The sequence below is a fragment of the Pelecanus crispus genome, chromosome 10, assembly GCF_030463565.1.
Source record: "Pelecanus crispus isolate bPelCri1 chromosome 10, bPelCri1.pri, whole genome shotgun sequence".
Classification (NCBI taxonomy): domain Eukaryota; kingdom Metazoa; phylum Chordata; class Aves; order Pelecaniformes; family Pelecanidae; genus Pelecanus; species Pelecanus crispus.
The window spans coordinates 33634489-33660570 of NC_134652.1; the positions used below are offsets into that span (position 1 = coordinate 33634489).

Below are 26082 nucleotides of genomic sequence, written 5' to 3' on the forward strand. Positions count from 1 at the left end.
TTTAATTAACCTTCTTATTTCTCCCATATGCCGTTACTTGATTGCTGTGTAAACACTGAAAAAGGAGTTGATACTTGACATAACACAGAAGAAAAAACATATTCACATGAATTTTACTGAAAGGATCTGAATTGAATAATACTGAGCAGAAATGGTAAAAAATTATTCCTGAAACCAGCATTACATTAAATCAGCTGCGCTAACATCTTGCCACTTAATACTGGTTTTGTTTGCAAAAACACAGCATTTCTTGAGCTAAAGCTCCCACACAGGAACTGGAGGCAGAACTAGGCCAAATCTAAGTTCCATACTCTTTATCGTTTGTTTTTCTAGATTTTGGCAGAAATTGCACATTCTTTGTTTTAATTTTTCACTTCCCCACACTTGACATTTTATATCCTTTAAGTTTACAAGTTTCTTTCCAGTTTATTTTGCATGAACTTAAAGGGTTTTGGTATTATATCAGCTCCTCTAAGCAGGACTTTTCTTGAGCCTTAAAAGTGGAAAAGAGGAACTTTAATTTCAGAAGTACTCAAGGTTACTAGATAAATGAGTTGCGTAACTCAGAATTACAGCTGTCTAACCACAAAACAATGCTTTCTTGTTTACTTGTGGTCATTAATTTAGCTTAAGCATAAGCTGTATCACAAGGTTGTATAAATGGAGTTTTGTAGAATATCTCTGGCTTATATATTTCTTGGAAACAACAGTTTTAGAAATAGCTTTGTGTCCATAAAAGTACAAATGAGCTAGCAGGGGGCTAGATACTAGTCTTCGAGGTTGTGCAGTGTAGGCAATGATTTGCTTGCATGATTTGAGTAACATGTTTTGGGCCTGTTTGTGTAGGCAACATAACTTCAGAACAACTCTCCACTTCCTGAGTGTTTCTTAAATGCATCGCTCAGTTTAATAAAGTTTGAATAAAAGGTTCACTGGTCCACAAAGGCTGGCTTTCAAATCTTGTTATCCATACTCACAAATGGTGTTTATTTAGAATTAGTCTGATACCCATAGCAGTTTTGTGATATTTGCTTTGACTGCTCAAACATATTACAGGTTTCAGTCCTCTGCGGGATTGCTTCCTGAATACTGAAAAGTGCAAATGAAGATTTTTCACGTCTTGCAAGTGTAGCAATTCAAAGGTGTTGCCAGGACTCTTCAGTCTCTTGGGAGCATCTCAGCTACCCTATGGCAGGACCTTGCCTCTAGTGGGTAGAAATCACAAGGAATCTTACAGTTAATAGATCTGGCTTTCTAAAGACCCATCTGTTAAGAGGGGGTGGGGGGAACTTTGTACTTCTATACATCTCCTGTGTAGCCAGAATACATAATTTGGAAACCAAGAAAAATTGACTTGAGTATATTTAAGTTTACAAAAGCATGGCCCAAAAATACATGTGGGGCTTGATGGTTGAGCTATAAAGCTGGTGATAATCTTTATTCCTATAGCGTGTGCACATTTTTTTTTTTTTTTTCAAAATTTGCATCCTTGACTAATTTTTGTCATCTTGAGATCAGCCTAAATTTGGGAGGAGTCCTGTGTGGGAGTCCCATGTTAGTCCCATGATGGCTAACAGCTTAGGTCAGTGCTTTAAGGTGAATGGGGCAGTTAAAATGTCTCATCAGTTTTCCACCATCCATATGTAGTCTTAGTGATGTGTGCTTTCAGCATGTCTATGTTTAATTTAAAAAAGAGCTTTGGGATCTTTCTGATGGACAAGTCTTAATAGCATTGAGCTATTTGAATATATATTGTTGTATGTTCCGCCAAATAATATTTTGGTTTGTGGGTTTTTTTAACCTTTGGGTGACTAACTTATGGTCTCTTTCCTTTGACTCTCTGTAATACATAGCATGAGCTCAACTTCATAATGCTTGAACTATCATGCATTCTTGGGAGGTACTTGGTTCCAAGGCAATCTGGAGAAGCTTGTGGATTTATAGCATCCAGGACTGTAAAGCATTAAACTGAGCAGTTCTCAATGAAACAGTAATGAATACATTGCTTTGCTGCTTGCTTGTATAACTTGAAATTCTGCTTTTATACGCCACCCTTACAGTTAGCTTGGCAAGAATACTTAGGTGTTCTGAAATCACATTTAGTAAACTGAACGTGGTATGCAACTTTTTCCAATGGAAAAGATTTATCCTCCTGTCCTCCAAGCTCTTCATTCACTGTAGAGAAATAATATTTTGTAGTATTTCCGTAGTTATTGATGAAAAACTGACTAGAAATAGTTGGTGAAAGAATGTAATTATCTTTCACCTGAAGTTCACAAGGATTTGCTACCTCTCTGCAAACGTTTTATAGAAGAAGATTTACTTTGAAAAACATGTTGGTAATAAAAGATACTCTACCAGTGTAAGTGCAGAATTTTTTGTGGAGCGGCATCTTTTTGTCTGGAAGAAGGCTTTCTCCTGGTGCCAATTTAGCGCAATTTTTTTCCGAATATGTGTGCTATGTCTCAGTGCAGTACTATTTATATCCATAGCATTGCCTCAGTGAAGAAGCGGGTAGGATTTCCCAAACGGAGTAACTTAACTTAGGAGATAAAACTAATGTATTTGTGTTAATTTATTTTTGTGTCTCTGAAATTGGAATGCTTTTGCTTGTCTTAAGCTAGCTGTCCTCTTTTCTGCTAAACAGTCCACAACGCTAAAGTAAAAGCTCATAAATTGTTCTTAACAGCTAATGCAGTCTACATTTGCTAACATAGCATGATTTGAGCTGGTATGGATGCTAGGCTTCTGGCTAAATTTTACCTCACTGCAACGTAAACCAGTGCAGGCTTTTATCTTACTGTAAACTGTACGTAGAAATCCTAATTATACAACATGACATTCTTTCTTCACTCTGTGTGTGCATGTTTGTATATTTTTATGCGTATGCATAAATGTAATCATTTAATGCATTGTCAGCTGTATATAGCACTTGTGGTTTTTATATGGGAACAGTTCATAAGCAAAAATCATGTAGATGTTGAAAACATGGACAAAAACAGCTGTGAAAATAAAACTTTCACCTTTACCAGAAGGGTCTAGACTTCTGTTGTGCTTTGATCTTCTTACCTAAACAATTATTTCGTTTCCTTAGTTTCTCAAAAGCAGAAAGATCTTGATGTTGTGAGTAAACTTTAGTTTGGTGAAATAACTTATATTGCTGTGTTTTTGTGCTTATACATAATTTGGATTCCATGCCTAGCTAATGTATGGGGAAATGGGTGACAAATTAGTGCACGCTTTGTTGTGGTGATACAGAGCTCTAAATTTGAAGTGTGGGGAAGTTTATAATTTCCTCTACCTCCACCCTTTGGGAAGATCCATCCCACTCTCTCTTCTTTACACAACTACTCTGCACTTCCACATTGATGTTATTTGCTCTATATTTTGCAATGCATAGAACTAATTGTATTTATTCTTGAGTGAAACAGATGAACGTGTTCTATTCAAATGTTATCTAGATTATGGTGATACCTAAGAATAAGCCAAACTGGGACAATTTTTTTTCTGTCTTTAAAGCTGTGAACAGTATGAACTGAGACATACAATGCGTTGCTGTAAGTTGGGTTACGTGTTAAAATGTGATTTTTACCTTCTGTGTTAAAGTATAAGGGTTGGTATTTCTCCTTTTTTTTAAATTAATTAAATACTTCAATGCCTTGCCCCAGTACTTATGCATGTGGTTATTTAAATCTGTTAATATCTTATGCTTTTCTTGGCTTTTTTAACCTTTTGTCCTTTGCTACTTCTTTGCTACTTTGTAGTAGTTTATAGCCCAGTTATGCTTTTCATGAAGTATCTAAGTGGGTTTACATTTTTCTGCATGTAAACTTATACTTCCGTTTCTTCATTCAGGAGGAGTAAAAGATACAAAAAGGATCCGATTTACCAAATACTCAAAGCAACAGTTGATACCAAGTGGTCACTGCTTCAGTAGTAGTGTCAGTATCATAACACATTATAAATTTAATCCAGAAGAGTGACTCACAATCTTACCCTGAACTGGAAACCAGTTATTCTAAATTTAACAGCTCTCTTCTAGAATTGCTCTATAGTCACATGCCTTACATCCTAGAACTAGAATATACTAAAAATAAGACTGAATTGGATTTGATTAATACTTGAAATATGGGTTAAGGCATTTCATGCTTCTGTATGAAATGGAATTTTATTGGCTTGTTATATCATTTTTTTTTTTTGACAATTAATAGAACTTATTTTCATGATGCCAATTACATGTAGTACAATAGTACTGAACACTTGACCTGACTACTGGATACTTTGTAAGGAGACTGGGGATGTGAAGCAAAAAGAATAAAAGGATCTGTGAATGGTATCTGGGAAAGAATTTACATCTGAGGTGATCCATCTGTTTTCAAACTGATTAACACAAAACAGAAGAAGGCAGGCATTCAGAATGCTCAGGTTAAGGGAAAAAATGATGCCAAACAGCCTGGATGTGTGGATTTGTGAGTGTGGTCTTTTTCATACGAGGTGTTAGCAGCTGTGTAGATGTGCAGAAACAGGAGCTCAGGTGCCTAGAAAAGGATTCATAACATGTATCCTTTAAAAACTCTGAGGCTGTTGGGTTTTTATTCCAGTAGAGACAGAAATGAAAAGAAAGTTGGGTTTGGACAGAAAAAGGGAACCGCGTTTGTGTTTTGTTCTCCAGATATTCCAGTTGCATCCTGGAAGCTGCAGAGTGTGGGTTGGCTGGTTTTTAGAAAAGGAAGAGACCTCTTCATTCCAAATAACGTTTTTTGTCCTTGTCTGTATGTGTTTGCAGAATCTTGTTTGGCATAATGGTTCCAACTACTCACGGTGTCTCACTACTGTTAAAAAGGCTTTTTTTTCCTTGTAGCTTAGTATGTAACCTGCGTTGCAACAGACTTAAACTGGTTTCCTGTATAAAGCTTTGTCTTTGACTTAATCTTGGCTTCTCTCCTGTAACTCCACATCTGTGAATGACTCATAACAAGCAGGGCCATCAGAAAAATATCGTGTACATTTTTATCCAAATCTGTAGGGTTTTTTTTTCTATTTTTTTTACATTCTTCCCTCTCGTGTAATGAATCATACGGTATCTGTATGCATACCTGACAAGAAGAGTGGCTGTGCATTGAGAGAAAGCTGAATGCTAAACAACTAGAAAGAACATCCCCAGCCATCAATCTGCTGAGAGCAGAGCTTTTGTGTTTGGCAGTTACCCTCTGTCAGCCCCTGGGGCATTTACGATATTATGATTTTCTTTCCACCTGTAAACAGCAAGTTCTGTTAAATGGATACTCTGGCTTGGGGGCAGAGTTGGGTCTGTGGGGCACTGGCAGCAGGACAGGTTCTGCCTCCTGAGGCACTCAAGGGCTTTTTTTTTTTTTTTTTTTTTGAGCCCTCACAGCATCCAGTGACACAAGAAGGCAGCCCTGCTGCAGAGCTTTTTAGAAAAATGCCAAGCATTACATCTCTTACTTCCTTTACTCTTACATGAATGTTTTGACTCATTTGCAGATGTGTGACAGGCAGGGGTAGCTCAATCAGCTGTCCTGTCCCTTTTGGAGTGTTTATGGTGGCTAGGTTGCAGGGAAGAAGAAAACTGCTAGAGCCAAAAAGATGGGTGCTTGTCTTCCATCTTTTCCTCTCACTAAATATCTTCCTAGGTGAACAACAGTCCCCACATTCAGCATGAGTTAAGTGCATGTCAGCTCATACACTAATAACAAGGGAGTCATCTGAGGTAGGCTAGATGAAAGCATGGCTGGAATGGCTTAACCCTACTGCATTGTTTTGATCTCTTCCCTTGCATCAGGGAGTAAACATATAGTAATGGGAAAGTCATTTGCTGGCACAAATAGCTTTGCATTGCTGTAATGAGAAGTATTTTCTAACAGCAGTGGGTCCTATGGGATATTGGTGAGATTTTTCCTACAGCTACCAGAGCAGACCTTCTCCAGCTGTCTCCTCCAAAACTCCTTCTCTTTGGATCATGGGTCAGGGGAATTGATATTATCTAGACTGTGTTGAATGTGGGAGAGTGCTCTTGCTGACTTCATGGCTGGCCACTCACTGCTTCTGTCAGTTGTTTGCCTACAGAGGATTTGGAACAAATTAATACAATATGAAAACTGTTTCTGGCCAGCCTATCGTTTTCACCACAGGTTCCCAAATTTCCTGAAAAATTGAAACGCAGAAAGGCCTGTTTTGAAGGAAGGGAGGCAATTAACTAATTCCTCGAATAAAACAACAAAAGCTAAACCACCACATCTTTCCTCTCCACATCTCAGGAGATGTGACATTTCTAGGGATGTGACTCCACTTTGCGTCTTTCTGGAGGGCAGCTGGGCCAAGGAGTGTAGGAAGACTGAGGTCACAGATGCTTTATTCTTATATATTTCGGTAGCAAAAATGTTTTATGAACATTAGAATGAATCAATCTCTTTTCTTTTTAGCATGGTATCTGATGTATTTTCAAAAAGTTTTTCTCAAAACTGGGGGGAAATACTGGGGTGAGCTACAGTGCATGAATGTACTTAATATAATGTTTTAATCGGGTTTCATTCATGCTAATAGCCATGGATTTTAATAAAGCTGTCTCATTGTAATTGACAGTGCTTGATAGTTTCACTTTTTAAAAAGTGATTATCAGTAGCACAGATACAAATTCTTTCTGTCTTAAAAGAAACTAGCGATACGTTGTCAAACTCAGCTACTATAACATTTAGATGCCAAAAAGCTGTCTTCATCCATTGATTAAAATGGAAGAAAAATGTTGCTTATAATTAAAACATCTGATGACAGTAATCTGAGAATCTCTTGGTGAAAAAATTATCAAAAGTTAGGTCTCTCTTCTTGAGAAGAAACCTCTTCACAAAGCAAAGAAAACACATGAAGTATGTTCTCTAACTTTGTACAGTATATCTGGAACTTTTAACGGTGTTATTTAAGTCCTGGTGATAAACCAAGAAATCATTAAAATTAGAAGTGTTAAAATTTAATTTATGAATGCTTACAGTAATGTGCCAACTGTTCTTCTTGTTTCCAGAAAATATCCAGTATCTCTTATGACCAGCTGCCCCCTAGTTGGGATGCCCTGTCTTGAATTCTTTCTTCCTTTGAATTCTCATCTCATCTATGCCCTTGCAGCTGGCTACGCTTTCTGCATGGATATGCTCCTATAATTTTCTCCTATAATTGTAACCTTTTACAATACAATTAAAGTGCTTACAAACTTGAAATGGAATCTTTGCATTAGCTTGAGACTCCTTATGCTTTAAGGAAAATATTAAGTGAAGTTTTTCTGGTTTGGGTTTTTTTCTTTTTTTCAGTTGAATTTTTATTAGCTAAGGAATTTTCAGCAAGCCTTCTGCTGCTCTCAGAAGCAGGGCCATTGAGTTAATCTCTGTCAGTCATCCAAATAAGTATTCGGAAGGGTTTTTTTTTTGAAGAAAAGTGTAGGATATGTAGTGACTTCCAAAGAGACTCTTTACTCTTTGGTTTATCAGGTCATGGTTGAGCAGCTGAGTATTTGAAGGGAAAAGAGGCTTTGGTTTCAACTGAGATTTTGACAGTGAGAAACAGAAAGGTGAGAACAGGCTCTAGAAATGCTAGCATCAAACTAAGGAAGTTGGTAAAAGTTTGGATGAAGGAAGAGGAAGTTAAAAACTTCATCTAGAAACATCAGCTGGCATATCTACTATAGGAAAGAGCAAAAGTCCTTGAATACATCTGAAGGATGGTGTAGGAGACTTCCAGGAATATTTTACCCAGTATGCTAAAGCACAGAGAAGAAGAATCAACTTGCGCCGTGTTGGGATAGACTGCCAGTAACCATTTTTGCTTTTTGGCCTCTTCCTGATCTGTGATTGCAGTTCTACCATAGCAATCCTAATCAAGCTGTGAAGGGGAAAGTTTTATTACCGGGATTTCCTTATGCAAGGGTAGAGAAGCAAAGTAATAGAGATGACAGGGTGTTTGGGGCTTTAATAGTGAACAAGAGTCCATCTGAGGCAGCTAATAGAGTAGTTTTAATCAGGTAATACAGTGCTGACAGCTAGTCAGTTTTCCTGGCTTCGTTCTTAAAGAGTAGCTGGCAGGAAGCGATGCATTCACTTCATTATCTTCATTAAAATCCTAAATCTTGTGCCATGCACTCGACTGTGCTCCACATCACATAAGGAAGTGTTCTGTGGTTGTGCGGATGAGTTAGACCCATGTGTGCCTTTCAAAGGAGAGATTTCTAACAAGGAAAAAGAGGCTCCCAAAGCAACCCCAACTTCACAGCGTGCTTTCAAGCTGTGACTTGGCTATAAAAATAAATAAATAAGCAGACTTTCTCTATGCAGAGACTTGGCAGACAGCGTTTTCCCTAGAGATAAATTTGTTTTGCAAAATTAGAAAAATCTGCTGTTAGATCTCTAAAATTTACAGGTTTTATGTACTAGATTATTGGTTCTGGATAGACTTTTATAGTTTTGCAACTCTAAAAACATTGTTTTGTTTTTTGGGGCCGGGGGGAGGAGGGGGGGAGAGGAAGAATTGACAAGGCAAGCAGCCTTCAGTGTAACTCAGTTCCACCCCCCCGCCCCAATGCTGTTAGTCACCAAATCCATGGAGTCCTTACAGAAAGGAAAGCAAATCTCTAGGAATATTTCTTCAAAATCAATGTCTTTTTGGTCTTTAGAGTGTATATGTATTTTTTTTTTCTTGCATTCTTTCTTGGCAATGTATGCAGAGGTAATGGAAGTAAGCATAGTTTATTCTAAGCTTTCCCTTCTCCGCATTGTTGTTCTCTCTATTCATTGCAAATGATGGATGGATGAAACTTTATGAATTTTGGTTGTAGGAAGTATTTAGTTACTTGCCAACGATCTTAGTTTTAATATAGTATGCAGGGGAAAACAGGTTATTGAAAAGTAAATATTCTAATTAGTGAACATGCCTATATAGTCTTCATGATTCTGTATCTGAGAGTAAATGTGGGCTTAAGGGGAGAATGAAGAATATGAACATCTTACCTGTCTGTGTTTACATGTGCATTCAGATGACATAGGCCTTGATCCAAGAAGCCTCATCCAGCTAGCAAGTAGTCTGAAAAGAGGCCATAGATGCTGGACTTCAGTGGGCTTGTAGATGCTGTATTTCAACAGCATGGTAAAAGTATCCTCTACTCAGTCTGCTTTTTTTTCCCAGAATTAGTTATGTCTGTCAGAAGTTATAGCACATCTGGCCTCTTTATGGATAGCTTAGTAGCTTGCATATCAAGTTCCTTCTAACAGAAGGAGATACAGTGGAACCCGCCCAAAAATGTCCAGATATTTAACAGTCTATTTATTGTCATTTACTGAGCGTGCTGAAATTTTTCCAATTCTTCTTTGGCTGCTCTACCAGAGGAAAAATGTTCCCATATAAACATTTTCAGTTTGTATCATGGATATCTTTTTGTCTGCATTGTTTTTAATTTTTTCCCGCTAACTTCTTAATAAAAGGTGATACTCTTATTTTCACCTTCAGTCCAAGAGTCCTTTTGTCACAGAATGTGTAGACATTGGGTAATTTTTGTAATATGCCAGATATCCTGTAGGTCCTGACTTGACAAATTTGTCAGGATGGTATATGGACAGGTGTATTTTTGCTAGTTTTCTTGGTTGAGTGTGCCAGTAACTTCTTAAGTATTTTGGGTTTTGTCTCCCTTCGCCCACCCTCCCTTTCTGGTACTTCCAGTTGACTTTGTGGCTTTACTCTGACCTGTCTACAGTGAGCATCCTCAAAACCTAAAGGTTGCTTTAAATATGAATTTAAGAAAGTTTAAGTGCCTGATTTTCATTGATTGACTGTGGAAAACTTGGTCATATTTATGAAGCCACTTGAGACCCTAAAATACTGAGATTGATATGTGTTACAGGTTACTTCATGTAACTTATAATAAATAAAGAAGTGAGAAGAATATGTAATGTTATTGAAAAGCCAATTGAAAAACAGTATTCAAGATTGTTATGCAGATTTCTTGTTTGTTTAGGCCTTGTTACTTTTCTTTCCAGACCCTTTCATTTTAGCTGAGTTGTCTCTCTATCTAACTTCAGTTTTCAGCTTAGAAACTAAGGAAATGAGACTAGCTTTGTAATTGTAAGAAAAATGGAAAATTGTTTTGTTTGGATTTCAATGAATTCAATTTAAGGTCAGATTTTTTTTTTTTCTTAACAACGTGTGCTCTATCTTTTTGTTCCTAAAGGCATATTTTCAGCAATTTGGCTTAACTCTGTGGCCGTTGGCGTGGAATTCTTTATCTTGGCTTGATATAAGCAAGCTTTCAGAGTATGTATGGGTTAGTGTCTGACTTTGTGCACTGGAAAACATAATCTTTTTGTCAGGTGGTCTCTGGTTCGATGAAAAAAGTTTTTGGTTGGGGTTTTTTTGTGTATGATAACCAGCTTGGTAGCTTCTGAGAAATAGCTCGGGCTTCCAATATGAATAACTGCCCATTTAATTTAAAAAATAATAATAAATAAAAAACAACCTGGCTATGTAGTTAGCATGTTTCTATGGCAGTTTCAGAAAAAATCAAATCTAATTAACATGAGGACAATCTCAACATAAGTGTTATGAATTGTTTCTCATTCAGTGGATAGGGAGGGTAAAGGATAATTGATTACTTACCTTCAGGTATATTTATTCTACAGTTTCTTGAAATCCTGTTAAGTTGATTTGTCTTGCTAAAAAGAAAACAATATCTTTCCTGTTAAAGAGTGTTTTGCAAGGAATGATTTTGTTTCATTATAGCCGAAATCTGAAGAGCAGAACATGCTTTTATGTTCTCTTATAGATGTAGTCTTTCAATGCAGCTAGAGGAAGAAGTTTTGATAGTAATCAACATAAAGGCAGAAACATATATTACACTGTGTTTTCAATAACAATTTCAAGAGTTTAGAAACTGAGACACAAAGCTGATATGCAAAATCAACACAAAGTTACGATAATTCATTTACACTAAGTCAAGTCTGGTTTAACTTGGGTTCAGCTCCTGTAAAATATGGCCTGTATTGTAACATTTTTTCCCATAATTATATTAACATTTAAAGTAAAAATTCAAATTAATTTTTTCATGTGAACTTAGAAGAAATTACAATTGGGCTTTTTTATGATTTGGCGATTAAGTAGACAAGCAGCGTACTTCATGGGTACCATAATAGTTAACACCTGTTTCAACTGTTTTATATTTGTATTGGATGGAACCTCAGCAATCCAATATATCTTGAAAAGCAAAAACCTAATATAAAATATTTCACGGTATGGAAGAAATTATAATAAACAGAGTACAGCTTAAAATATAAAATGCTTATTATGCACATTTACGTAGCCTTTCGTCTGTATTTCTGAAACCAGTGTTACCATTTTGTGTAAAAATAATCATAGTTTTTGTGAAGGTCAGTTAAGTGATTATTCAATACCATAAAATAAATACTGTTTCTAAAGAAAACAGTATTTCCTGAGTAGCAGAGGTTGGCAGAAATGAATCAATTTGTCAGTCAGAAGTCAGTACGCTGTATTAATTACCATTTGGTTTGTGGCTGCTCTCAAATCTGCTTTGGGGACAGGCACCACTGGCAGAAGGGTGGAGTGGTCCCCTAAGGTGGGTAACCAGGCATGGCTTTCCAGAGCACATCTGGAAATCCTGTCAAAGCACTGATGCCTTCCTATTTCTCACTAGAGACGCTGTTAAGGAGTTGTCATTATACAAGTTTAGCTGAGTTCAAGGAGTACTTTTGTTGACTTGGTAGCATTTTTGCTGTAAGACGCACTGTTAGAAAGTGAACTGCTCTTCTCCTACTCGGGTCGTATTTGTGGTGCCTGGTCCTGCTGGCAGAGGAGCCTGTGGTTCTGGAGAAGACTTACAAACAGACAATTTTGTCTGCTGCTGCTTTGTGAAGCTGTGGTTGCCTGAACACCTTCAGCTGGTGTATGCCAGAGCTGCCAGCTAAGCGAGCCCCAAAGATCTCCTGCCCTCTGCCCTTCCCAGCAGTCCGGGGGGGTAAATGCTACTCTTTCCACCAAGTATAAAGCTAGACGTGGTCCCTGCCATGGCTGCACAGAAATGCGGGAGAGCAGCACAAGGTAGAAGTGAGCAGCGAAGGCTTTTTCTTTTGGTGGCTGAAAGTGTTCTTATAAAACCAAAAGTCCGTCTGTCTTCCACAAGTAACTACTTGGACTTGTCTTTTAAAAATATTCTCACAGCAACTGAGAGTAGTGGGGCTCTAGTGACCTGCATCTGTAGGAAGAAAGCTCTAAAAGTGGTTTTTAACCATTATTTGAAGGGGAATTTAGCAAGGCATTAAATAACTGACCTGCATTTGTTGACGTAGTATTTCCTAAATCGGGATTAGTGATGGTAACTCAAGAAGCGTAGGCATTAGTGTCACTTCTTAATGTTGTTTGTTACTGGCATGGTGTTTTGAAATCATTAATTCTGTTTGTAAAGTCAGGAAGTGCAAAACTTTGTTTATTACAATCTGAAAGCTTATTTCAGATTTAATGATCAGATGGGCTACACTGTGCCTTCCACACAGCACAGGTACAGCACTTCCAGCCCCCTCCGCCTCCTGCAAAAGGCTTGTTCTCTTGGCTGTTTGAAAACTTGGGAAATTACTGCTTTTTGAAGAAAGCTTGTTTTCATATTAAAATTTTAATTAATGTTAGTAAGATTACTGAAATAATCTGTCAGGTTACATCTATCGGATGTAAATTTTGAGAGCTTCTCAATATGATATTTCAAAGATGAGGTTTATTTTGAGAGTCGGGGTTAATACTCTCAAGATTTATTTAGAAAGAAGTTGAGCTTAGGATGAAATGACCTAGCAGACTTTTTTCCTAAACACAAATTAATGCTTGCTTTTATCTGTTTATCTGATTTGAGGTAAACCTCAATGACTTAGTGAATTGCAGCTTGTTATAGTGAACACTGTAAATGGTTTCCACTTTTAATGACTTGTGCAATAAATTTCATAACTCTGGAATGCTTCTCTCACTCCTTTCCCTACAACAGACGCTGGTTTCATCTTGTTTGAACAAAATCTGTTTAGCCTTTCAGTTGTGAAAGAAATGGATAAATTTCCCCTTGTGTTTGGCCACTCTTAATGTTTTCAGAAGTGCTAGAACTGTCTTTGCTTTGGAGAGGAAGAAAGGCTTCAAGATAATTTCATGTGAATAGTAAATGTTTCGGACACGTTGGAAACTTTCTTAAATACAGATGCTTAGTTTGGAGGTAAATATAGATTAAAATGCATGTAATTGTGGGTAGCATCCCAAAATTCATGAACTGCTGATGAAATTGAATTTTTCTTAACTGTAATTTCTCCTTATAGAAGTAAGAAAGCAAATTTTAGGAAGCTAAGTAAAATAAGAGTAAACCAATATAATTGGTACAAAGAGTTTTATTGAGAGGAGGGAGGGCAAATGGAGGAGATAGCTGGAGAGTAGCTAACCTAAAAGGAAGCATAATATACTGCCTCACATAGTTTATCTTCAAATTTTTAGGCACTTTTTTCTTTTATAGTGAAAGACACCATCGTAAGTGTAACTCAGTACTTGAAGCCACAATGCTGAGCATCTTTAATTTTAAATTCAGTGTGTAATGGAGATGGTAATGACTAGATCACCTTAATGTACAAAAACTGTTTTATATGAAAAATGATCAGAGGCATACCTCTTCATGGATTAAATAGAGCTGCATCATGGACACAAAGTGACAAAATACAAATACATTGCAATATGTTTTTAATCATGTGAAGAACTGCCTTAAGGTACAGAGACCTTAAACTTCAGTGTCTTTTCCAAAAAACACCATGCAGTCTTCACTGCCTTGTTGTAGATATCATGAGACCTGACAAATGGGTTATCATAAAACATTATCTTATGTGCTAAAAAGCTATCATGAAAGACCATATCTTAATAGTACGGCGTAACAACTAAAACCACTGATTACTAACTAAAGATGTTCCTAAAGTGCCGTTTGTTCCAACTTCACTATTCTCTAGGCTGGGTTTTTTTGGGTTTTTTTTCCCCTGTGAACACTGTTTAGGGTGTCCTCATTTCCCTCCTCTTCTTCCTTACTTCGTCCAAGCTTGTTGGAGTCCATCTGTTGTGCCATACAGTTATTGGTGGGGCCAAGCTGTAAATCAGGTCACCAGAATGATTCAGCTTAAAAATAAACCTACAATAAAAAGCTTGGAATTTGCTTTGTCAGCATTCTGTTTAAATGCCCTGCAGAGCATCACTGCTATTATCTAAGCCATCTCTTGTTTGTATTCGCTTTAGAAATCATGTATTTGCAGCTGGAACAAAATCTGTCTACTCTCAAAACTGCAACTTCAGCCTCACATCTGTCATGTTCTCATCTCCAATTTATATCTTGTACCCTCTGATTAAAAGCACGTTGGTCCCATGTTTCACTTGAAATAGTGTGGGTGCTACTCATTTCCCAAAAGTGTTTCATAGCTGTTCCTGAGTTAATGGAAAACTTGTAAAACAACTTGCATCTATGAAGTGGCTGCTGTCAAAAGAAAGTTGTGTTTTTCTGCTAGTATTTGTAGCTTGTAAATCTGAAAAACTGAAATCTTCCCCAATTGGTTTGTCTGCCTCCAGAAAGCCTTGTTCTGGTGAAACATGCACCAGTTTACTTTTCTCTTAGAGGCACTTGTGGGTTTTGAGGGCGAGGAGGGCTTTGTTTCCTTCACAGAGTTGTGGAATTGTGGAGTCTGGAAATGCTCTACAGCAAGGTGGCTGCTTGACAGGCTTCACTGGTTGCCTCTGCTCTGACTACACTTGAGTTAAATAACATGAACTTCTGCACTGTATTAGATAAAGCTTTGTAGCATACACTTTATTCATGGTATTTAAGTGTTACTGATATTGAGAAACCTATTTCAAATGTAGTGGCATTGCTTCCTCTGGGGTAGAAAAAGTCATCTCATGCCTCTAGCCTGTATCTGCTCGGTTGCATTTGTTCTTAGGTTGCATTAGCTGAATTAATGTTAACTTAGGAGTTTGGGATTGCTTGTGCAATTGGAAGAGTGGGGAGAGGTAAGTACCTGAAACAGTTTTGAAGCCAGGGTGATGGAGTGAGCTAGATGTTTGTTTTGTACATGAGAAATACAGGAAAATCACAATGACAATGAGTTTCTACAGCAATCCAGTACCATTCAGGACACTTTTGGGGTTTTTTTTTTGCACTTATAGTTCCATTTGGAGACATCCCTTTCACCAGGGAAAAGGAAATCATCGTCTTCATAATTAGCTTGACCTACTGTGTTTTGAATTGGGGTTTTTTTTTTGCACTTATAGTTCCATTTGGAGACATCCCTTTCACCAGGGAAAAGGAAATCATCGTCTTCATAATTAGCTTGACCTACTGTGTTTTGAATTGGCTGCTAGGTCTCGGGTTGCAACGCAGATAAGCTACAACATAAGCTATATGCAATTGTATCATTTTAAGTGCAATCGTTCATGTTACCTGAGTATACAGTTATGGGTTTAAATACATATGGAAGATAATCCAGGCCCTAATCCAGGTTTTACTCTTGAAATCGCTGAATTATATGATCGTTTCTTGTAAGCTTCTAAGCTGTGTTCTACAGTGATCTTTTGTTCTGTGGTGTCGGCGGCTGTTTTTGAGAAGCACTCTGAAGGCTCTACACTTTGTTTACAGCCCACATGTATTTAGTTATTATTCACTCTTCCTTTTGTCAGCGTTTCCTTTTCTGTAAATACAAATGTCCCAGTGTGACCAGCAGAGCCCTAGAGTACAGGGAGCATGTCGGTGTGCTAGCGGATGTTCCTGTGGCGATGCCTGTTTTCCCTGCTCATCCTCTCTGAAGCTGAGGTCCTGCCCCCCCCGCTTAGCCCCTTGCAGTGGGCCAGTTGGCACTGCGCAAGGCATGTGCTGGATGCGAGGAGGAGGGTGGCATTCTCCGTTGTCTCTTCTCCTCCAAATAGGATCGGTGTGAAGAGCGTTTTCTGATGGTGTTTCTCTTCAGAAAGTCAAGATTTTCACCTTTCAGGCTTTGATTTCCTAGGCTAAAAGTGTCAAGATTTCTTAGTTTATCCCCACTTAACGAGCGCTTCTTTGCCCACGGTTGCCAAGCCCTACCAGTAGCCATGTTCATTGCCACTTTTATCTTCGAGTCATCTTTCTCAAATGTTCAAATGTGCTCATGCCTTTGGTTTCTACAAAGGCACCGTTTCTGGTGGAAGTATCTAGGGTTGCCTTTTTGTTTTTCAGCTGCTTTGAATGTAGTAGCTCATAAACATTGGCTGGTGGAAAGGACATGTTGCAAAATTTCACTAGATAACAAGCAGCTGAGAAAGGAATATTTAACAGCACTAATAAGTGTTTAGATTTTTGTGGCGCTTTCTCAGGCTCAATAAACCACACAGTAGTAGCGCTATATTTCACGTCAATATAAAAAATAGCAGAATAGATGAAAAATATTTTTAACATGATTCTGGCTTACTGAAATGCTTATTCTTGTTTTGGTTCTTGATATAGCAAATCTTGTGCCCTTCTAGCTTTCTTTTGATCCCCCTACTGGTAGAATTACATGGCAAAGTATGCAGTGTGAATAAATCATTAGACTTAGACGACCATATTAACTTTGGAACTACAATATGTATCAGTATATTATAGCACTAGTATGCAAATATGAACATCTGCTTGGACTCCATCCCTAGCAAGGGACTTGCAAAAGGTTGTTCTGGGTATTAGTCAGTTGTTGACAAATGTTTATTGCCTGAGAAAAAAATTACATGGAGTTATAATTTCACAGTAGCATGTACACATTGATAATTTCTATATGTAAACCTGTAAATTTTCTGCTATGTATTTAATAACCAGATCCCACTTTTGTTTTACAGCTGCTGCAGAGGGCAAAGGGAAAAGTGGGGAAGACTTTTTTCAGAAGGTAAGAAATTTTAATTCTATAACATCAATTGACTAGAGGAAAAAATTATGCCCATTGCTCATTCATGAGATCAACTAATTAAACTTAATGTGCAGTTTCCACTTTGATCAAATCTCTTAAAAATGTTTTTGTCATTTAATGTGTCTGCTAACCATCAGCTGTGCATGGAAAGTGATGAGAAATATGTTCTTTGGTGTATGCTACTGTCATTCATGCACAATGTAATTATTCTTTAACTGAAAATGTCAAAATATGCATCATGAAAGTTTATTTTGCTTAATAGCAGGGGGTTCATCCAAAAGACATTGTGAGGTGGTCTGAAGGCTTTTATGTCTATGGATAAATGCTACATCCTGTTATTGAAAAACTGACATGAAACTTATTGTGATATCGTTGAAAGCATAAATATTTGGTTGAGAAATGCAAAGGCCTTTTAAGAAAGAAATGCACAATCCACAGAGTGATTCAATAAAGTTTGTGGTTAGACAGAGGCACGGAAGGGCTTGAAAAAATAGTCCTGCAGCAACTAAACTACAAAGAGAAACATGGTCAAGAGTAATGACTTTGAAATTACTTTTGCAAAGCAACATGGGTTTTTTTGTTTTAAGAATAGCATGTAAAATATTATTTGAGTTATGTTAATGAAGATCTGCATATAGTATGCTAATGAAAATGATGAGCTGTTTTGTCTTTCTGTACTATAGAGAAGACAGTGTAAACTTTCATGCTGTATACTGAAATGCCTTGAAACTCCTTTTTGACTGGTTGTCTGTTAAACAAGTTGTTTGCCGTATTTTCCATGTTCTCTTTGTATTTATAAATGGTACTTCTAAAAGGTCTCTCTTTAGGTGTGAAAGAATACTTTATCCTGCACATGGTTGTCAGATGCTTTGATGAAGGCTGTTGGGGAGGATTATGTATACTGCTAAAATGTTTGTTTTAGAAAGTATTTTATGGGAGTCTTCAGATTATGTTGCTCTTGACTGACAATGAGGGTTACTTTTCTGAATGTGGTGCTTGTGCTTAACTGTCTAATATTAGTGTGCATAGAGGGGAATGTGTCAATATTTCTTCCGTAGGATTTTATCAAAATGCATGGGGTTTTTTACTTACTGCAGCAAAGCTAAGCCATAGTAACGTATACTTCATTCTAGACATTCATTTTACAACACGGTGTTTCCTCACGCTTGTAGAAATCTGTTCATAATTCTTGAAGCTGTAGAAGAAATATTTCCTCTGTGTGGGATGGAGTGGTTTATATATTTGACGTGTATTTGGATGCTTGATTATTTACTGTAGATGTGATGTGCCTTACGATTATGTAGCTATTAATGTAGTAGGAAAAAATACTGTTTTGAATTTAATAGGAAAGTGAAATGTGCTAGAACTTCCAGTATGTGAATGAGAGTACACTACTTAGCCATATGGATAATAGATGTAGTGGCTATTTTGGCATTAATATATTGTCATATACGTGCATAACTACTATATAGGCACAGTATGGATGCTGCGATAGGTTAAAGCTACTTCATTTTGACTGGGATTCTTCTTACAGTCTCATCAGCTCTAGATTACTGAAGTTTCCGAGTACATACACATGATACTACAGCTAATAAAAACAGATGGAAACTGTCTTTGCAAGTTTTCTTTTGTTCAAAAAAATCTTTGGACAGTTGCTCATAGCTTACTCACCGTCTCTGTCTGCGCAATTTCCTTTAATCAGGGTTAAGTTTTTTCCTTTCTCATGTGAACTGAATAAGGCAGAGTTTCTGGAGGTAAAGTGAAGACTCTTTGCATGTGTTTCAGGTTGCATAGTGAGGAAGAAAGTGATTTGTAACATTAGAAACACATTGTAAGCTAAGACGGCAAGATACTTTAAGAAACTTAATATGAATTTGAAGATATAGTAGATGCCTTTTTTAAATAGTTTTGAAAATGAGACTGTCAGGGTGTTATTGGCAGGCTCTTGAGTAGAATGGGGAGGGGAAGTGTATCATTTAAGTGTAATTTGCATAAATAGTGCCATGTATAGTATTTTCTGACAAACTCTACCCTCAGTGTGCTGAAGTTACTGTTGGGTGGAAGGGGTGTGTGAGGTGAGAGAAGTTTTCGTATGAATGCTGAAATGACAGAAGTAACAGGGCAAAAATTCAAGTGATTCTGTATGTCAAGACCTGCAGACCAAGAGGCAGGAGAGAGGAGGCCGGTACTGGAGGGAGGAGTGAGACAAAGCTGACTTCTTGCAGATGGCTCTGTAAGTGCCTACTGGGTCTTGCTTGGTGGCTGGTCAGTGGGGGATAGCGCTCAGTTCTTCGTTAGCTTGCCCTCAGGAGAAGCAAAAGTTGCTCATATGTTGTCTGAGCTGGGCTCGAAATCAGGGATTCAGCCTGGATTGTTAAGCTACATGTAGTATGCTCTAATGAATCTCTCATGCTTTTAAAGAAAGTTAAGTTAATACAAGGTTTTGGTGCTAAGTGGTCTTTTACTGGGGGGTTGGGCGCGATGATCTCTCAAGGTCCCTTCCAACCCAAAGCATTCTATGATTCTATGATTCTACTGGTCTTCAAACATGTAAGCGAGCAGTATTACTTTCTTGGATTTTCATAATCAAGCAGACACTCAGTGGATGTGAACTGCTCCTATCAACTTTTAAGTTATGAAGGTTAATAATAACAATTTAAACAACAAAAATGCGTTATTTCACTGCACATTTTAGCAGAAACAAGCACATGTTCTGCAGTCGCTGGTGGAGTTACAGAATAAGCCCCAGTTCTTGGCTGCAAGGGGCAAAGAAAGCCAATATTTCTGCCCTGTCGTGGTGGGGAAGATCAAGTCAAGTGCCCCTTCCTCTGCTCCTGAATTAAAGTGAAAAGCAGATCAAGGTTTTTTGGTAGTGTCACTTTAAAAAATCTGAAGACTTTAGCATACTTTCTTCTAATATTTCTAAGTTTTAGTGCTGCTTCAAAGGGGGAGGAACCTAACATAGTCTAATGTGGATTTTTCAAAACCACTGGGAGCTGATAATCATTTAAAAGGAATAAGTAAATAATGTGATAGTTTTCTCTCTAGAGCTCTCCGATCTGCAGTTCAGTGACAGGTAATCTTAGATAAACATGGATTGGTTTGCTGTTGTGTTACATATTATTTATGTAAAAGATCCTTGTGGACCTTGCTCTATATATTATTGTCCTAATTTATTCCGTGAGAGTAATACTTAATATGAAGTTATTACTTGTTCTTGATCCAAGGCCCGTTTTCAGTTGATGGTGGAATTTTTCCACTGAGTTCCATAACATCTGGTTCACGCCTCATAGGCAAGTAAGGCCCTTCCTAGACAAAGCCAGGACACTGTTCCAAGGAGAACATATAATTTATGGAGCACTATAGATATGCATGGCACTCTTATATAAAATGTAAGAAGGTGGTAGGTCTCTGCCCTGAAGAGTTCATAATCTAAAACAGATGAGGGTTGGCTGTGTGGACAGAGGGGGGAATTTAATGCATCATTTCTGTTTGCTTTTAGTTCTTGCCTCATCAAGTCTTTTTTTTTTTTTTTCTTAAACACTAGGAAATCTTAGTGCTGATGATAATCTTTCATTTTGAAACTTCTCAGGGCAAGAGTGTATATCTAGCCTTATCATTGGACTGTCAACAGTATGGTGGGCGACAGGGGAAGGTTGTGGATTTAGTAGAAGTTGGAGTCCTTGGGCTAACGTGGGACTGCATGTGCAGACTGGAAGTGATGCACATGTGGTGCTCTGCCCAAGTGCTTGACTCTAGGTCAGATTTAATATGCTCATTTCAGCATAATTCAGTGTGTATGTGTGAGTCATGGGCTTTCGGAGTATTTCTGAAGGGGCTCCTCAGCTCTTCCTTTCCAGGCTTTCAAGAGTCTGTTTGCAGAATTTGGTTTTGTGGAAAGTACAACATGCTACCAGCCAGCTGCAACTTGTGGGTTTTATTGTTTCTGAATGTTTGAGATTACTTAGGTTTTGTGGGATTTTTTTTGTTTGGGTTTGTTTTTGTTTTTGTTTTTTTAATCAAAGAGAAATGGTGTTTGTAGGAATATATTTATTTGCACAGTTGCAGATACTTAGGGTTTTTTAAGGTATCACTTGATTTAGGCAAAATGTGTGTTTAATTGCTCATGATTCTCTTGACTGCAGACTCCGTTATTACCTGAAGGGGACATAATCATGCTTGGAAGTGTGAAGATGCAAATGGACATGTTGCATGTGTGTACCAAAATATCTTCTGTTAATTATTAGGAACTTAGGGTTTGTTTTTTTTTTTTTTCTTTTTCATTTTCCTTCCTGTCCTTACATATAACATGTTTCATCTGTAGCTTCTTATTTGATTAAATGAGTAGCACCTTAAAAGATACTGAGGCTATTTTGGAAGTAGATAAATTTGGTGAAACCATCCTTTAAAATGAGTTGCTTTTCCAGTATAGATACTGGAAACAGTAGCAGTAAGAGATTAAAAACAACAAAAAAAACCACACAAAAAAAAAAAAAAAAAAAAAAAACCAAAAGAAAAAAAACCTCCCAAAAATTGCAATTATTTGAAGACATGAAAAACAGATATATGTAACTGCATCTTTAATCGCCTTTCTGTTAAATTCTTCTTCCGTATGAAGTAGTTATTAATGTATATTACCTATTATTTGTTTGGGAGGCTCTGGCACCAAAGGCAGTAAGGAAGCTGCCTCAAGCCCTCTTTATTTATCTAAGACAGTAAAAGAGCTTGTTTTGCAACATCCTGTATTTTCACCTGTATCTTTGAAAAATGTTTGGTTGGTTGATCTGGGGCAAACCTTGTAACTTTTGCAAAAATCTTATGTGTGAATGTATTGATACAGTGTTTATGTATACATGAATGCTTTTCTATGTATAGATAGTATACAGTGATGCAAATAAATTTAGTTCAAAAAAAGTTATATTTTTCTGTCTGCAGTAGGTCGGGCTGACGGTTGGTCTTCCTTTTTAATCTCTGAACACGAAACATGTAGGTAGCGCTTCAAATGTGAACGACTTGGGGCATTTTCAGGCATAAAAAATATTAATCATTGACCTGAGACTAAGATGTCTCAGGCTGATTATTATCCATGTTCAGCAGTAACTTCTGGAGGGCTTTGCATGTGTCTTCATCCATGACTTCTCTTGAACTGCCTATTTGTAATTACAGTTTCCCTAAGGCTACACTCCCATTTCTGATGGCAACCACTCAGCTATTGGTTTATTCCACTGCTATTTGTCTTGCTAGTGAGACAGACCGAGTTCATGGTTATTTATACATTATTGTGGGTTTTGTCTCTATTTCAGCCACAGGAGCAGTTTTGAACTGCAGAAAGTGGTTCCACACCTTCCACTTTTTTCTGGGTAGAAATCAGTATCTACATTAGCATTAAAATAACCTCTTGATGTAGAGTTTGGCTCACAGTATGTGACAAGGATATATTAAGGCCATACGTTTCCAGAATGTGCTTGAAACGCCCGGCTGCGCTAGGCTGTGATGGGAACGCTGGCATGCGCTTCTAATTTACATTGAGCTTCCTCTCATTTAGCTTCCTGGGAAGAGGAAGCGACTGCTCAGGGAGGGTGGTATGGATTAGAGAGCTGAAAAAATGTCAGTGGCAGTCAACATGCACAGGAAATCTTGAGATTGAGAGGTTTGTCTCCCTTTTGGCAAAACCACACCCAGTGGAAAGAAGGAGACTGTTTAGGTTGGATTGGTTTCTCTAAAAAGGTAAATCAAGAATGCTTACTTAACTTTTTGCTTAGTTCAGGCAGAGCTAAGTGGTGGGAAGGCTTCATTCTTGTGGAAAACTGCATTTGTCACGTCTGTAGTGTAGCAATCATTCTGTCAAGGGAATGGAGTGATCACAAGGTTTATTTAATTTTTTTTTTTTATTTTGTCTTTAGTTTCTTCTGTGTTGCTTCTGATATAATGGGGACAATCTTGAGAGTTTACCTGTAATATGAAAATGCTCTCTGGGCCTAATCCTTGAAGTGCCCACTGCAGGTAGGAGTCTTAAGACAGCAACTGTCCTTGTTGACTCGCTTGTGAATAATTCCCTTGGCCAGAAACAGTGAGGATTTTGATCCTGTAGTACTGTACTGAGTGACTGTCTACGTCACTGCTTGGAGCTCGGTCTGAGTTCCAAGTGAATCAGAGTTTTACTTGATGATGAAGTCCCATTTTATGCCACCTTACTGCTATACTTAACATTTTGTGTAAGATCTCTTTTATTGTAAAGCAACAGAGAAGGAGCAGTTTGTCACCACAGTCTCAATTGAGATGCTTAAACCTTTTCACTCTGAAAATTAAATTCCTCTCTTAAAATAGAGGAGGGACTTTGGTCCTCGGAAATGCTTGTACTATTTTCTTGCCCTCTAAAAAAAAAAAAAAAAAATGAAGAAGGAATAGGTGAGTATGAGGATGAGGAAGATTACAAGTTAATAATATACAGTGTGTTCCTGATTTGTACAGAGGAGACTTACTGCTTCTGCTTTTGGAGAGAAGAGTTGGCTGCATATTGGTGTTTCTAATGATGTGCTGTGGGGGCTTCATTCTTAAGTAATATTTTTTTTTCTTAGATAAATTTCCCCTGTTTTCTGTTACCGGTGTAGAATTCATTAATACTGTACACATAGATACATTTATAGCTTTTTTTTCTATGCTTAGATATTCCCTTTACATTTTTTACTATACTTATTTTAAATAAATGACTGAATTACCTGTGACCTTTGATTAATATTTCCATTGAGGGTGAACAAAACATTTAAGTCAAGTAAAGGGAGGACTTTAATGTAAGGGCATTTGATTAAGTTTTCTTCTCACTTAACTGTCTTTGCTGTATTTGTAAATTAAGTACAAAGTTCTGTAAATGTTATTGTTGCAGAAGGTTCACTTAGTACAGTTCTTGGACGCAGCAACAATACTGCAATACTTGCTTGCTTAAACAAGACCCTTGTTTTAAGAATGATCTTTCCCAGTTCATTTCGGGTAAAGTGAAGGTTAAAAAAAGATGCAGTGTGCGTGTGCATGCATGTGTTCTCTTCCCTTCTAAGCTAAAAATGCCTTAATGGAAAAGGAAACAACATAAATTCCAAAGCCATGTCCACATAGGTAGCTTTCCCCAATTCTTTCTTTGCTGATTTAGAGCTTTATTTACAGCCTGGAAGCTTGAATTGTAAAGCTGATGTTGTTTACACTGTTGCCTTTACATATAATCATTAATTAGGGTTTTTTAATTATTATCAGCTGATACCGATTGATCAAAACTATGAGTAAATGAATACATTGCCTGTGATGTTAATCTTGTCCTCTAATTTAGGTTCAGCACTTCTTCATCCTGCACATGCCTGCCTTAATTCTTAATAAAGTCATTAGGAGTAGCTGTGAATACCTAGTGGAGATAGTAAGTTCATTTAGAGTTAATCTGGCCTAGCATATAGTCCTCGACAACAAACAGTGTGCTTGCTTCTTTGTGGAAGTCTCAAAGTCTGCACATGCAGACCACAAAATTATTGGTCATGAGAAGCTGGAGGAAAGCATGTTAGTATTTTGCTTAGTTTGACATGAAGCTGTGTAGAAGTATGTAAATGGGAAACAGGCATGTTTTCCTTCTGTTGCCTTTTTATACCTGAATCTGGATTGTTGGAAAATTCAGAGGCACTTTAATTTTTTTGGTTAAAGTTATTTTGGCAGTTAATAAAGCTAACTTAAGATAAAAATCAGACAAATTAGTATATGAAGATCAAATTCCCGCAGTATTGAAACAAATGACTTGCAGTGGAAGCATGAAGAAAAAAGTATGGTGGCATTGAACCTTATCCATACAGGTTATCCCATATGATAGTCTCTAAAATAATTTCAATATTACCCTTTTCAAGGACAGGTAAATTTAGGGGAGAAGGACTAGTCAAGTAGTCACATTACAGATACTTTTCTAAAAACGTGTTTGGCATTTCTGGCAGTTGGAATGTAAAATAGGAAAATTGGGTACCCCTACCCTACAAGAGACACATGCAGTCATGTCCTTGCACTTGGGAAGGCAGGTTTTTCATACTGCTCCTCCCTGTACAGAAACTTAACACAGCTGGGGCTTGATCCTTGTCCTCCTTATGCATCGTGTTGTTGTGTATTTTTAAGCAGTTTACACTTAAATGTAAACTAATAGTTTACATGTAAATCTAAACTGAGAACACACTTAAAATGTTTTCTGCGTTGTATAGTTTTGATTCTCACTATGCTGCCACTCTGCATAGGATATGTTTTTTCTGCCACACAGGAGCACGAACTGCAAACTCTAAATGGTGGTGTAGTCTGGAATGTGTGGGTGCCTCGGGGCCGGCTGCTCAAAAATAGCCCCTCTCCCTTACCTGCGGAAAAGTAGCATTAATACTGTGGAGTCAGACATACTGTACTGCCTTCTTTTTAGAGGAGTAGTTGTAATATCAACAGTGAATTCTAGTTTTGAATTTCATACATAGACCACCTTAGGGGGGAAAAAACAGCAGGGCTTGGGATAGGAATTCATTGCTATACCCCAAATGTAGGCCAAACTTGCAAAAGAGCTACATATTTGCACTGAGCTTTGGGCTAAGTTTTGTTATCTCCTCTTTTTTAATGTCTTACATGCCCCGTATTTCCTCACCAAACCCAGCAGTCCTTGATGGTGTACCACTGATGTGTTCTGGCTCCGGCATCTCAAGTGCTTGCTCTGGCCTCAACAGTTTTAGAGGCTGAATTCACATTATCAGGTCCTGAGTAACTTTACACAATTCCTTTTTGTTTTCTTCTTCCTTCCCGTCTGTGTTCTTCCCCTGCTTTCTCCTCCCCCCAACCCAAAAAACCAACAAACCATTAAATACAATACTCCTCCTGGTTCCAGCTACACCCATGGCTCCGTTCTTGCTGCCAGAATTGATGTTCAGGGATTAGTCATCCTCTCGGATACTGCTGCTTCACCCCTTCGCCATTAGAAGAAAAAATAATATCAGCCCACGTAGAATTTTACTTGTCTAGTGTGACCCTTCAGCTCAGGTCTTCTGCTTATATAGGAATATATCTTTTTAATTTTCATGCCAATGATATTCCATGTTTCGAATAAACTATAAAAGTAAACTCATTT

At 37.6% G+C, this 26082-nt stretch overlaps 1 protein-coding gene across 1 annotated transcript in view; it reads left to right on the forward strand.

Moving 5' to 3' along the window:
* Positions 1-26082, forward strand: part of BICC1 (BicC family RNA binding protein 1) — a 111955-nt gene that overhangs the window by 21914 nt on the left and 63959 nt on the right. The window contains exon 2 of the mRNA XM_075717809.1: positions 16897-16943. Coding sequence (XP_075573924.1) covers positions 16897-16943 — 47 coding nt within the window. The remainder of the gene's footprint in view (positions 1-16896; positions 16944-26082) is intronic.